The sequence below is a fragment of the Schistocerca piceifrons genome, chromosome 5 (assembly GCF_021461385.2).
Source record: "Schistocerca piceifrons isolate TAMUIC-IGC-003096 chromosome 5, iqSchPice1.1, whole genome shotgun sequence".
Taxonomy (NCBI): domain Eukaryota; kingdom Metazoa; phylum Arthropoda; class Insecta; order Orthoptera; family Acrididae; genus Schistocerca; species Schistocerca piceifrons.
This window is the reverse complement of record NC_060142.1, coordinates 66447177-66462767: the sequence shown is the minus strand read 5'-3', so window position 1 is coordinate 66462767 and position 15591 is coordinate 66447177. Positions and strand designations below refer to the sequence as shown.

Genomic DNA, 15591 nt, shown 5'->3' with positions numbered 1-15591 from the left:
GTGTGAATCCTGAATCCTTCCTGGTCATGCTAACAAAGTTTTATGAATTTATTTGCAGAAGTATAGGCAGCGTAAATTAAAATGTCCTATGGTGCCTCTCCTGCTCCAAGTCGGCCCGTTTTGCGTCCTACCCCCCTTAAAGGGAATGCTCACAACCAGAAGGCTCAGCGTGGCGCAAAACGTGTGAAGCAAGCTGGCAACCGTGCCACGGAGGCCCACTCGGGATTCCTACAGCCAGCTTAGTCTGAAATGGGTCAGATTGTGGCCTCCCGTGTGGCGTGGTGGTCCTTTCGAAAAGCTGCCTCTCCAAGTTGGACGTTCTCTGTCAGATTTGCAACGACGCTGGTGTCGGTGGTCACGTGAAAATACTCACAACCATAGACGAGGTTCTGGACGACCAAGCAGCACAGAGGCACACTAGGATCAATGTATTGTCAGTGCAGCAGCGACCGCACAGCTACCACAGTTCAGAAAAGAGGGCTCGTGAACCCAGACGTGTGAATACCATCTGTTGCAAACCGGTTATTAGCAGTGGGAATACAGGCACGCACACCTCTAACCCGACTTTCACTCACGCCACAGCATCGAAGGCCCCACTCCAGGCATCAAGGTCTGGGGTGCGGTAATCTGTAACTCTCGTTCACCTTTGGTGTTTCTGGAGGGGACGCTAAGCAGCACTTAGTACGTGCTGAATGTTTTTAGACCCATCCTTTTGCCATTCTCTAAACAGGAAGGACATTTGTTTTTTTAACAGGATAATGCTTTGCCACACTCTGCCCATGAGACTCAACATGCTCCGCAAGACGTGCAGCAACCTCTCTGGCCAGCACGATCTCCGGATATGTCTCCAATGGAGCATATGTGGGATATGATTGGACGAGAAGTATCTCGTGCGACTTGTCAGCCAACACTGCTTTAAGAACTACACGAGCTAGTCGATCAGGCGCGGCATAACGTATTCTAAGGCAGTATTCGACATCTGTAGGATCGACTGGATGCCATTGTCAGCATTGCGGCCCGTAGAGTTACACCTCGTACTAATATAGTGTTTCAGCGTGGTTCGATAGCTGGTACCTCAGAATCGCTTGTATTGATCTGTAAATGTAATGTAATGTACTCCACATGCGCTCTTGCAGCAATAAATCTTGAGTGAATTGGAAACCTCTAAAAAGTTGTACTAGTTTTTTCCCCGGCAGAGTATTTGTGCAGAATATCGGCAGGTACTTGGAGGAGCAAATACCCATTAAAAACTGGAATACTCATTACTGATGTTCCACAATAATATTTATTTTACAGTTCGTTGTGAACCAGCTTTCGGCTTATTAGGAAATCCTTAGACAGCTTAAGACTCTAGACAGCCCACATTATATGAACAAGAATTTATAACTGCACTGAGATTGTAATTCCAAAGACATATGTCCTAACATGTCTATAGATCTACACGAAAAACACAACCATATTGAAATACACAAAGAAGATATGAACACCAAGCGCATTATCACTCTTTAGCAAGGGTGAATAGTGGTGTTTACTGATAGACAGAATTTGAAGTAATGTTAGTTTTCTGCCTTTATTTGACCTATGAAGAACGCCACATTGAAAGTCGTAAGGATGAAATTCATTCAGAGCGTGATCGGCAAAGGTGGAAATTTCCTCTTCCAGTCTCCAACTCCTTTCATGTTCATTCAGTCTAGTAGTTATAGTTGTACCGTTTAACATTTTAAAGAACATAGTTCTTATATAGCAGAACAGTGATCTGTAATTATTATAAATAAACTGAAAGCAGTCTTGATCGCTTAACTTTTTTAATGGTGACCGGTTTCGATCTTTTTATCAGATCATCTTCGGAACATGAATGTCTGCAGGAGGCGGTGGCGCATGGCTACCCTCTTGTTGGTCGCTGGTGGTGTACTGTACTGTACTTGGCAACTAGACCCCTTGCGTGTCCTGGTACAAATGAGATCAGTGGCACTTCATCTGCGGTAACACAGAGGAGGTATGAAGGAGAGAAATATTTTTGAGGCGAGAGGTTGATCATACACAACTCTTCTCTTTTTTAACTTGCCAAAGCAGGATTATTCTGTTACCTTGATGGATGGATGCATTACCAAAGCTTGGAGCTGAGTCGCAGCCCAAACCATCAACGACTGTTTCCGTCGTGTGGGAATCACAATTGAAGGAATAAGTGCCGCCGAAACTGAACAGACGGTCGATGACGATGATGATCTGCCACTGTCTGCATTGCTGCCAGAAATCAACTGTGACAGTCTCAGTCGGTGCGACATTGAAACGTATGCAACAGTAGATGATGACCTTGTTACAACCGATTCGCAAACTGAAGAGGATATGGCGAATGAAATGAAGAATTGGGGTCACAGCGACGATGAAGTGAGCAAGGGGGATGACGAATGAGGTTTTCACTCCGCAGCGGAGTGTGCGCTGATATAACTTCCTGGCACATTAAAACTGTTTGCCGGACCGAGACTCGAACTCGGGACATTTGCCTTTCGCAGGAGAGCTTCATTAAAGTTTGTAAGGTAGGAGACGAGGTACTGGCAGAAGTAAAGCTGTGAGAACGGGGCGTGAGTCGTGCTTGGGTAGCTCAGTTGGTAGATCACTTGTCCGCGAAAGGCAAATGTCCCGAGTTCGAGTCTCGGTCCGGCACACAGTTTTAATCTGCCAGGAAGTTTCAAGGGAGATGAAGATGAACAAGAAGAAGAAGAAGAAATTAGAAGAAGAAAGAAATAAAGTGCACATCCCTACTATGGGTGACGCTTTAGAAGTCATTAGGATTTTGAAATGTTCAATGAAGCTAGGGGAGGGAGCAATGAAATTGGAAATGAAACAATGAACGTAGAACGTAGTTTAAAAAGTGTGTTTTGGGTAATTGGACAGCGGAAAAAATGTCTAATTACTTCACTCCTAAGTAAAGCAGTCTGGTAAGTACTCGACGTACTGCTGTATATCTGTATTCATGTAAACATAAAAGTGAATAGTGTATGTAAAATAAAACGAGGCTGAATAAATATGTTCTTTTCCATTGCCACCACAATAGACTGACAATACGAATCTCGGTTACAACGACACTCGTTTACGACAACATAATTTTCAAGGTCCGTTGGATGTTGTTATAGCCAAGTTGCACTGCATTTACATTGTCTGCACACTAACTCATAATATATGAGAGGGTTGTAGCTGCATACCTGCGTCATTATGAGATCGTACTTCTCGTTCGTCGTCAAGATTTCGGTCAGTCCGGGATGTTCGAAGATGTTCTCGCAGTAGTCGTAGGTGTTCTGCCACATGAAGAACACCACATTGAGGCTGCGCACGAAGTCGACGGTAAGGTTGTTGACGATGGTCGGCACCGAGCCGCGGATGCTGACGTCGCGGTAGTTGGGCGGCGGGCTCTTCTGCGGGAAGTGCGACACGACGGTGAGGTTGTGCCCCCTGGCGGCGAGCTGCTGCAGCAGCGGCTCCACCATGGCCCAGTGGCTGCGGCCCTGGAAGTGGAACAGGCCCAGGATGCGCGCAGCCCGGCAGCCGGGCACCGCCGCAGCCACCAGCGCCGCCGAACACAGCAGCAGGCCCAACAGCCGCATCTGCAACGCGGCCCTGCTATTTGTTGTCCCACTCCTGTACGTCTTCAGCACTACACACAGTACACAAACGGAAACGGCGAGCAGCAGGCAAATAATCCTAGCAAAAATATGTCCGCACACAAATGGTTTCCCCGATATGATGCACACTGATTAGTTCCCTTCCGAAGGTGGCTTCCGTCAACTCCCCCTCCCGGATGATACCCTCTCTCCCTCCATATATCCCTCCTATCAACTCTGAACCTCACCCGCCCTCCTTTCCTTGTCCTTTTACCGGGCTCCCTCTTCCCCTCCCCTCCCCCCTCCATTCTGCTTTTTCCTGCCTACCCTCTCTCTGCCTCCCTTCTCTCCCCCGAGTCCTTTTGCGTTTTCCTTCCTCTGCCTTTTCCCATTCCCTCTCGCGTGTACCCTGCTCCCCCCTTCTGAGTCCTCTCCCTTCGTCATCCCTCCCTCTCCGCGCCTTTCGTCTTTTCCTCTCCCCCCCTATTTTCTTCCCCCTCCTCTGTCCAGGCCCCCCTCCCATCTGCCCTTGCCTATGGAGTGTCATCTTCATGCCGACCTTTTAGTGCAGTGTTCTTAGTGATTGCTAAGTGTTGTGCATCTTTCCAAAGTGTTGCGAACGGACATCATGCTATCGCAGGGTGTGATTTTTTTTTTATATGTCTCTTGCGAACAGAATCCAGACTGTCGCCGTGTTTTTTTAATTGTCTGTCTACTTTTTCCCTGTCTGCTTCCTTTGTATTTTATTATCATCGCCCACCATCAGTTTTATGTTTTAACTTTCCACAATTTTCCGCCGATTTACATTTTACATCACCATTTTATAGCCTGTTTTTATTGTTTTCTTATCTTCTTATGTTAAAAAAATTCTGTAGGCTGAAGGGCGGCGTACTAAGCTGCTGCCAGCCCGCCCCCTTCGGGGGGAATCGAAATCCAGTAAAGGAAAAAAAAAAACTGATTAGTCAGAGCATTACGGCCACTGGCCTGCTATCGATATAAAGCCGTCCAGTCGATAGCAGAGTCACCTGGAGAGGATAACTGCTAGTCAGACACACGCACTGTGCATGTAGTATCAATGAGCGTGCTGTCCGTGTGTAGAATAGGGAATGCGCTCCATCTATCTGAGTTTGACAGAGGGCACATATTGTGATGACCCGGAGGCTGAGCACAAACATTTCGGAAACTGCACGACTTGTCGATTGTTCGAGGAGTGCTGTGGCGAGCGACTTCAACACGTGGTGAAACCACATCCAGACGTCGAGGGGTTGCTCGGCCGCGCCTCATTTAAGATATCCGACATCGTAATGTGGGACAACTGATAAAACAGGACAGGCAGCGATGCGTGACAGAACTAACATCAGACTTTAATACTGGGCAGAGTACATGTGTGTCCCAACACTGGCCCTCCGCAAGCGGACTACCCATGCATGTGGCAACGTTAACACCAGGCATCGGCAACTACGACTGAAACGGGTGAATGACTGTCGGTACTGGACCTTGGCGCAGTGTCAGAGTGTTGCATGCTATGATGAATCCCGATATCTTCTTCATCAGGCTGATGGGAGGGTGCAAATCCGACGTCTTCCAAGGGAGTAGCTGCTTGATACCTATACTGCAGGACAGAGACAAGCTGGTAGAAGCTCCATTATGCTGTGGGGAAGATTCACGTGGGAAACCATGGATCGAGCGGAGCTCGTGCAAGGCACCGTGACGGCTAAGGAGTACCGCACACTGGTTGCAGACCGCGTACTGCCCTCCATGACAATCATGTTTTCTGCCGCCAGTGGCATTTTTCAGCAAGATAATGTGCCATGTCGCAAGGCCAGGAGTGTGATGGAGTGGTTCGAGGAACGCAGTTGATGTGCTGGCCTCGCAACTCGCCAGATATGAACCCGATCGAAAACATCTGGGATGTGATTGAACATGGCGTCATTGCTCATGGCCCCCCTTCCCGGAACTTAGGGGAATTAGGGGACTTGTGTGTGTAGATGTGGAGCCAACATTCTCCAGCGACCTACCGAGGTTTCATTGCTTCCCTGCCACAAAATGCCGCCGCTGTTATCCGTGCCAGTGGTGAACATTTCGGCTATTAGGCACGTGATCATAATGTTCTGACTGATCAGTGTCCTACGTCTCAGTACGTGAACATCTTATAACAGAGTCTTCGAGGATTTACACATATGGCTGGCCGTTGTAGCCGAGCGGTTCTAGGCGCTTCAGTCGGGAACCGCGCGACCGCTACGGTCGCAGGTTCTAATCCTGCCTCGGGCATGGATGTGTGTGATGTCCTTAGATTAGTTAGGTTTAAGTGGTTTTAAGTTCTAGGGGCCTGATGACCTCAGCTGTTAAGTCCCATAGTACTCAGAAAGGGGTGAAATACAATGAAGCTTTTAAACATCGCCACAGGAAAAAATCCACGGAGTTGATGTCGGTGTCCTGTGTGGTGAACCACGATCGATTCATTTGTTATTGACCATTCGTACTGTGCATTGCTGAATGGCCACATGAAAGTGTGCCAGTGCACCACTATGCATGTGCCACAAACACATCATCACCGTAAGGGAGATACTGTAAATAGCAGATTGGCTTGTGTTCCAGAAAATTTCTCACGATCAGTAAGTCTGCTAGGTAGGAATAAACGCCATATCAGGGAAACGCTTGGTTTATGGGCCTATGTTTGCTAAGATTTTTTACTTGTTTAACCGTCCTCTATTCACTGCTTTTCTTTGTGCGAGTAATGGACAAATATCCTGTATAATTACTCATTAAAAATCATTATGACCACCACCCAACGAAAGATCGAGTCACAAGTCATGGCACTGCGGATACGGGATGCGGTAAAGAAAGTATAGAAGTGGACCAGAGACAAATGGGGGATCATTCCCACCACAATGCGGATCGCAAATAAGAAAATCAGCTGACATCCGCGACTTTGACAAAGGGCAGTTGTTGTCGTCCGACGGCTGCAAAAGAGCAGAGAACGGAGAAGCTAGTCGACTGTTCACGTGCTACGGCCGTGAGCATCAACGGGAAGTGGTCGAAGGAGGTTTAAGTCCAGGGGTAGGCGACAAGGTGTTGTACATAGACGCCTCACCGCCAAACGTGGAGGTCTGAGGAATGTACGCTCTGGGGGAAAAAGAAAGATGGGCTCCGATCTGTGGCAGATATGGCGACAGAATACAATGTTGGTGCAGTTGCGAGAGTTTCGTGGCACGCCGTTCAGTGCACGTGGTTCTGTATGGATCTCCGCAGTAGGCGCGTCCTACCTGTCTCAGGACTCCAACCCGTTTCCCTGTTGACCCAGTGACGTTGTCTATTAAGACTGCAGTCGACAACAGATCATCGAGACCGGTCCTTGGATCAGAGGAAACGTGTCGTGTAGACAAGCGAATCACGTTTCTTGATGCACCAGGTCGATGTTCGTTTCCGAATACGCCGTCATCCAGGAGAATGGCTACTCTAAACAAGAACTGGCCACGGATGCAGATCGTTGGGGCAGTATAAACTGCAGGAAATATTCTACCAGGCTTCAACAACACTTGTGATAGTACGAAGGGCGTTTAATATGTAATGAAACGCTTTTTTTCTGTGCAATTTCGGCTGAAAAAATACGGAAGTTGTCGTGGGACATCGTCGAATATTCCGGCTTCAGCCTTCTATGTTGATTGGGACAATGTTGATTGGAATACTCTCTTTCAAATTCTGAAGGTGGCAGGGGTAAAATACAGAGAGGGAAAGGCTATTTACAATTTGTAAAGAAAGCAGATGGCAGTTATAAGAGTCGAGGGGTATGAAAGGGAAGCGGTGGTTGGGATGGGAGTGAGACAGGGTTGTAGCCTATCCCCGATGTTATTCAATCTGTATATTGAGCAAGCAATAAAGGAAACAAAACAAAAGTTCGAAGTAGGTATTAAAATCCACGGAGACGAAATAAAAACTTTGGGGCTCGCAGATGACATTGTAATTCTGTCAGAGACAGCAAAGCAGTTGAACGGAATGGACAGTGTCTTGAAAGGAGGATATAAGATGAACATCAACAAAATCGAAACGAGGATAATGGAATGTAGTCGAATTAAGTCGGGTGATGCTGAGGGAATTAAATTAGGAAATGAGATACTTAAAGTAGTAAAGGAGTTTTGCTATTTGGGGAGCAAAATAACTGATGATGGCCGAAGTAGATGATATAAAATGTAGACTGGCAATGGCAAGGAAAGCGTTTCTGAAGAAGAAAAATTTGTTAAAATCGAGTATATATTTAAATGTCAGAAAGTCGTTTCTGAAAGTACGAGGGCGGTTCAGAAAGTAACCTCCGATTGGTCACAGTGCGGGTTGTGGGGGGAGTAGCGACGCCATCTGTGCGTTCACGCACTCAACAGGTCAGTCGGTATCAAGCCGTGGTCGAGTGAACGTCGTACCTGCGCTAGTTTAGTTTTTGTGGCAGTTTGAAATGTGTGCTGCAATAGAAAACCCCGCCAAATGTGAAGTGCGTGGTGTCATAAGGTTTTTTACAGCCAAAGGATATTCTGCAGCAGCTATTCATCGTGAGCTTTGTGCCGTGTACGGACCAAGAGTTATGACTGAAGGAGTTGTCCGTGAATGGGTACGTTTATTTAAAAGTGGACGAGAAAACGTTCATGATGAAGAGAGGAGTGGTAGACCATCATTGGTGACTGACGAACTGGTTCAGACAGTTGATGCAAAAGTTCGTGAAAATCGAAGTTTCTCAATGTCGGAGTTGTCTACTGGTTTTCCACAGATTTCTAAGACTCTCTTGTACGAGATAGTGACAGCAAGATTGGGTTACCGTAAGTTCTGTGCACGATGGGTGCCCAAAATTCTTACCGACCACCACAAAACTCAAAGAATGGCCTCTGCATTAGACTTTCTGTCACGTTATGAGGACGAAGGAGAACCATTGTTAAACAGAATCGTGACCGGTGACGAAACCTGGATTAAGTACGTGAACCCTGAGACAAAAGAACAATCAAAGATGTGGGCACATTCAAATTCGCCTACCAAACCAAGAAAAGCCTCGCAAGATTTTTCTGCCAGAAAACTGATGGCAACGGTGTTTTGGGATGCCAAAGGGGTGTTGTTGGTTGAATTCATGGAACGTGGTACGACCATTAATCAAGACGTGTACTGTGAAACAATAAAAAAGTTACGACGGGCTATACAGAACAAACGCCGTGGTATGCTGACTTCCGGTATCGTTTTTTTGCACGATAACGCCCGTCCTCACTCTGCTCGCAGAACAACGGCCCTTCTTGAGTCCTTCAAGTCGGACGATATCAACCATCCACCTTACAGCCCAGACTTGGCGCCAAGTGATTATCACCTCTTCATGCATTTGAAGAAATGGCTCGGGTCACAGCAGTTTGATGACGACGAAGAGCTCAAAGATGCGGTGCGGTCACAGGCTGGCTCCAGGCACAAGCGGGTGATTTTTATGCAGAAGGAATTTCAAAGCTTGTGAAGAGATACGATAAGTGCCTCAATCGCTATGGAGACTATGTAGAGCCGGCCGAAGTGGCCGCGCGGTTCTGGCGCTGCAGTCTGGAGCCGCGAGACCGCTACGGTCGCAGGTTCGAATCCTGCCTCGGGCATGGATGTGTGTGATGTCCTTAGGTTAGTTAGGTTTAACTAGTTCTAAGTTCTAGGGGACTAATGACCTCAGCAGTTGAGTCCCATAGTGCTCAGAGCCATTTGAACCATTTGACTATGTAGAAAAATAGTGCAAAGATGTAGTTGCAAGATGTATATATTAAAATATTTTTATTTAACTTGGTGTATTTTTTTAAATCAACCGGAGGTTACTTTCTGAACGGCCCTCGTATTTGTATGGAGTGTATCCATTTATGGAAGTGAAACGTGGACGATAAATAGCTTAGACAAGAAGAGAATAGAAGCTTTCGAAATGTGGTGTTACAAAAGAGTGCTGAAGATTAGATGGGTAGATCACATAACTAATGAGGAGGTATTGAACAGAATTGGGGAGAAGAGGAGTTTGTGGCACGACTTGACTAGAAGAAGGGATCGATTGGTAGGACATGTTCTGAGACATTGAGGGATCACCAATTTAGTATTGAAGGGCAGCGTGGAGGGTAAAAATCGTAGAGGGAGACCAAGAGATGAATACAATAATCAGATTCAGAAGGATGTAGGCTACAGTAGGTACTGGGAGATAAAGAAGCTTGCAGAGGACAGAGTAGCATGGAGAGCTGCATCAAAACAGTCTCAGGAGTGAAGACCACAACAACAACAACAGCCTTCTATAGTTTCTTGAAGTTGCAGAAGGTGGCGGTGGTGTAGCCTTCGAAATGTCGTCTGTAACGGAGGTGCCTTTCGACAGAGAACTGTCACTGAGTTTCTTTTGGCGGAAAACCAAAGCGTCGCAGATATTAATAGGCGCTTGCAGAGTGTCTACGGAAACCTGGCAGTGAACGTAAGGACGGTGAATGGTTGGGCGAGGCGTCTGTCACCATCGCAACGAGGTCGCACAAACCTGTCCTATCACCCGCGTGCCGGCCAGGCGCACGCAATGGTGACTCCTGCAGTATTGCAACGTGTGAATGACGGATCATAATCAAACACATCACTCCTCAATTGCACGTCTCTGTAGTGCTGACACACTCGTCCACCAGTAGTGTTACTCAAAAGGTGTGTGCCCTCTGAGTTCCTTGCCGCCTAACAGGAGACCAAAAAGATCAACGAAGGATGATACACTACTGGCCATTAAAATTGCTACACCAAGAAGAAACGCAGATGGTAAACGGGTATTCATTGGACAAATGTATTATACTAGAACAGACATGTGATTACATTTTCACGCAATTTGGGTGCATAGATCATGAGAAATCAGTACCAAGAACAACCATCTCTGGCCGTAATAACGGTCTTGATACGCCTGGGCATTGAGTCAAACAGAGCTTGGATGACGTGTACAGGTACAGCTGCCCATGCATCTTCAACACGATACCACAGTTCATCAAGAGTAGTGACTTGCGTATTGTTACGAGCCAGTTGCTCGGTCACCATTGACCAGGCGTTTTCAGTTGGTGAGAGATCTGCAGAATGTGCTGACCAGGGCAGCAGTCGAACATTTTCTATATCCAGAAAGTCCCGTATAGGACCTGAAACATACAGTTGTGCATTATCCTGCTGAAATGCAGGGTTTCGCAGGGAACGAATGGAGGGTTGAGCCACGGGTCATAACTTGTCTGAAATGTAACGTCCACTGTTCAAAGTGCCGTCAATGCGAACAAGAGGTGACCGAGACATCTAACCAATGGCACCCCATAATCACGCCTGGTGATACGCCAGTATGGCGATGACGAATACATGCTTCCAATGTGCGTTCAACGCAATGTCGCCAAACACGTCTGCGACCATCATGATGGTGTAAACAGAACCTGGATTCATACGAAAAAATGACGTTTTGCCATTCGTGCACCCAGATTCGTCGTTCAGTACACCATCGCAGGCGCCCCTGTCTGTGATGCAGCGTCAAGGGTAACCGCAGGCATGATCTCCGAGATGATAGTCCATGCTGCTGAAAACGTCGTCGAACTGTTCGTGTAGATGGTTGTTGTCTTGCATCTGTTGACTCAGGGATCGCGACATGGCTGCACGATCCGTTACAGCCATGCGGATAAGATGCCTGTCATCTCGAGTACTAGTGATACGAAGCCGTTGCGATCCAGCACGGCGTTCCGTATTACCCTCCCGAACCCACCGATTCCATATTCTGCTAACAGTCATTGGATCTAGACCAACTCGAGCAGTAATGTCGCGATACGATAAACCGCTACCGCGATACGCTACAATCCGACCTTTATCAAAGTCGGAAACGTGGTGGTATGCATTTCTCCTCCTCTCACGAGGCATCGCAACAACGTTTCACCAGGCAGCGCCGGTCAACTGCTGTTTGTCTAAGGGAAATCGTTTAGAAACTTTCCTCACGTTAGCACGTTGTAGGTATCGCCACCGGCGCCCACCTTGTGTGAATGCTCTGAAAAGCTAATCATTTGCATATCACAGCATCTTCTTCCTGTCTGTTAAATTTCGTGTCTGTAGCGCGTCACCTTCGTGGTGTATCAATTTTAATGGCCAGTAGTGTATGTACTGAATTGCTTGCGCGTTGCGAGGCTGATCGTGGCAGTGTTTTGTTGAACTTAGTCAAAGACGGTGAAACATGTGTTCATCAGTTCGAACTGGAAACAAAACGGCGATCCACGGAGTGGCGCCACATCACCTATCCTCCGATGAAAAAGTTCAAAACCGCTCCCTCAATCGGTAAAGTCATGGAGACGGTCTTTTGGCACTCTGAATGGGTGATTGTGTTTTATGTTCCCCCTCAGGGTGCAACAATCAACTCTTACGTATACTGTGCTACCCTCAGGATACTGTAGAATCGACTTCTGATTGTTCGTCGCCACAAAAATGCAAACGTCTCATTCTCCACGACAATGCAACGCCTCGCACGAGGCTGCTCACCCTGAAAGAAGCTCACAAAACTTCCTAGGACTGTTCTTCCTCGTCCACCCCACAGCCCAGATCTCGCACCTTCCGACTTCTACCTGTGTGGCCCAGTGAAGGATGCACTCCGCTGGAAGCAGTACGTGGATGAAGGGAAGGTCACTGATGCAACCAACGTTGGCTCCGAAGGCGATCAGTAGAGTGGTACCATGCAGGGCGTCCCAGTAAGATGGCGCAAGGCTGTCGCATTGAGCGGAGATTATTTTGAAAAATTGAGTTTTGTAGCCAAAAGAGCGATGTAGTGGAATGCTGAATAAGATCAACCTGCTCTCATAAAAAAAAGTGCTGTATTGCATATTGAACGCATCTCGTAAATGTGAGCACCAGAGGCGTCTATTAATAACGTGAACGTTATTCCGAGCAACGTGCTCCCCTTCAATCTTGCCGTCTTTCCCAGTGGCGGTGGCATCTTCCATCAGAAAAACTGTCTGTGGTAAGGGGCCAAAATCGTACTACAGTTGTTTAGGAAGTGAAATCATGTTGATGGATTGACCATTAAATTTGTATGAGCTGAAACCGATGGAAGTCATCTGCGGCACTACTAGGTGTCTTCCGTGCGCCCACACACAAGCAGCCCGTATCTCGTGCCAATACATCCAGAAACTTACCAAGAACTTCCCATGTCACCCGTAATCGCCTCTGTACTTCGTTCAAAGTTCGATCAATATGCGATTACGCAGGCAGTTATAATGTTTTGGCTCATCAGTTTATACACGAAGGAAAAATATTTACAGTAAGACTGACGCAGGATTGGCCATTGTTACGGTTTATATTGCTACATAGCCAGTTTAGTGTCATTTTGCACACTAAGTGCAGGAGGTTTTTACCAAAACACTTCCAGTTTTAAACTCTTCCGCGAACAGTTGCACAAACGTTTCACGCGAATTGTGCTTTGCATGACACTCGACAGTGAATGCACCATGTATTATCGTAAGCGCTATTTTGTGTTGCACGCAGATGGTCTCTAGACCCATCTTCTCGTCTTACTCACTCAAGCATAATGACTCAATGCGGAGTACTCGGGACGAGCGCAGACATAGACGAATGGCAACCGGCTGGAAACAGAAATCTCGGTTTCCAGCATTTCCAGTGTTGGCAGTTCTCCTTTCCATTAACAGGAGTCAATTCAGCTCCAGTGTTATAAATATTTCGCGGGCCAGTTATATTTCGCTCACTTATATATCGTGAGACAGTATTACGAGAAGTGTCCTCTCCCCACACCCTCACCCCATTCTACCATATTAACGCCTTCGGATTTCTTGCGCTTTCCGAAAACTGAACACTAACCAGCCAATGGTTTTATTCCTAATTATTATCCCTCCTTTCCTGTCACCTTTATACAAACAGTCCCCCCAAACCTCATACCTACACACTCTCCATATTGCATCCCAACAAACTTTTATCCAGATTCCCTTACCTGACCGCAATCTCGGTCCTATCATTCCACTTTTAACAGAATGCTCATTTTACTCCGATTCTAACTAATTCTCTTCTCCCTATTGCCTGCTGTCATTTCCATTCCAACCTACAATTTTCGTTTGCTGTATAGTCTTAGAGAATACGGAAACTATCTACATTCACATTAGTGAAATGCGACTAAGTATGAATTTATACGCACCCATTTTGCTAAGAGTAAAAAATCATACGGCTTTTGTTTTATACTTTTTCATTTATGCAGCACTTACGACGTAATGTAAGATTAAACGAATGTAATAAACCATTCTATCAACAGTAGTGAATAATAAATATGTACGTTATTACACTTGAGACGTTATTAGTCCAACTGAGTTTCGGATTACAAATTTCGTTTCTGTGTACGAAAACTGTCAGTTCCATTACACCTGTTCCTAAGTATTTTATTTTCCGTGATGCGTTTTTTTTTTTTTTTTTTTTTGCGAACATGTTATAATTATTTTATGAACGTTTTAGTATGTTCACTACATATCGTTAGTCAAACTGTCTTGAGTAGTTTCTCCATTACCAGCAGGTTTCCTGATGCCGGAGGAAAAACACTACGTCTCGAAAATCCTCATAACCTACTGCTGACTGCTTTCTCGAAATCAACAAATCACGTTTCTTGTCCAGTTCTTATAGTTCCAAATCGTGGACCTGCATCACTACTAATTCTACCAGACACCAGTGAACACATCAGTTTTACTTGTTATCAAGACAAATTGCTTTTATCTTTTAAGGAAAACTCAGAGAAATTCGATGATATTGCAACTGAGAAGCTATGCAGAATTTAGCACGATTTTTATCATTTTTGTATCATTGTAACATATTTTAAAATCTACCTGGCGGGAGCGTGGCTGTTAAGAGTTACCGCTGACAGCCCACACTTTGCTCATACGGAATGCGGTCGAAGTATCAGCATCAAAAAAACAATAGCAGAAGCGAATTCTTTTTGGAATCAGTCGCTCAATTTAATAAAACGCCGCATGAGTTGGTAGCTGGATGGATTTGTAACTTCCCAGTTTTCACGCAAACTTTATGGGCAATGTGCCGACTTCGGAAAATGACCAATGTAATACCTGTTCACGTATCAGCGACCGTGCAAGTTTTGTTCGGTCGGCTGAGGCGCACATTCACGAACTGTACACACACAGTGTATATCAGACGTCGTTGTCTTTGGTACAGCATAGGAGGATCACGTACTACTGTAAATGCCCGTTTCTGAAAACAGGTGCTGATGAAAAGGTACGAACTACGCAAAAGTGTTGATGTTTGCCTTCACAAGGAAATGTTTCGAGGCGTTACTCTCGTAACACCTAGCATCTATCATACAGTGACACTAGACTCGAGGTAGAAGCGATGTTCGACTCAGTACTTACAATCGCTCTCGGTGCTAACCCCCACCGGTGGCTGCAGCGAACACAAGCCGCTCGCACTCTGCGTGTCTCGGGAGATCGTTTTCCGCTGGCGGTCTGCGGACAGCCGCGGCCTTGTAGATAAGCAAATTGAAGATCAACGGCGGCAGCCTTCGAACCGCAGCCGCCTGCTGAGTCAGGCGGCGTCGAAATACGTGATGATGCAGATTTACATCATCGAGAACAATTGAGTCTTGAACAACTATTGGTATAGAGCTTTACCTAGATGCTATACGTTTTAATAAACAACGTGATGGCTGCAAAAGATGACTCTACTGAGACCTCGAGGGAAAGCAGTTGTTTAAATCTGAGTATGGATTAAGTAAACCAATCAGGGCACGTCCCAATTTCCACTCCAGACGCTCGTACCCTACAGGTGTTAGTACCGACAAAGTGACCAGTTTGACGGATCGATTCGTGAGTTTTCCACCAGTTCACACTCCGGACAGCGTGGTGAATCAGTGTGCTACCTGTTAGTTTTGGTGTGCTACTTGAGACCAAGAATGATTGACGGCCAATGGACGATACTGAGTGGCGATTTGCGAACCCTGCAAACTCGTGGTTAGTAGGTAAACTGGTCTTGTTCG

The 15591-nt window shown here is 46.3% G+C and overlaps 1 protein-coding gene across 1 annotated transcript in view; it reads right to left on the bottom strand.

The window, feature by feature from the left end:
• The window catches only part of LOC124799316 (UDP-glucosyltransferase 2-like), a 54653-nt gene extending 39640 nt beyond the window's left edge, over nucleotides 1-15013 (bottom strand). Inside the window, exons 1-2 of the mRNA XM_047262904.1 lie at nucleotides 14969-15013; nucleotides 3204-3602 (exon numbers count right to left, since the gene is read on the bottom strand). Coding sequence (XP_047118860.1) covers nucleotides 3204-3602 — 399 coding nt within the window. The 5' untranslated portion in view covers nucleotides 14969-15013. The remainder of the gene's footprint in view (nucleotides 1-3203; nucleotides 3603-14968) is intronic.
• Between the last annotated feature and the right edge of the window lie 578 nt (nucleotides 15014-15591).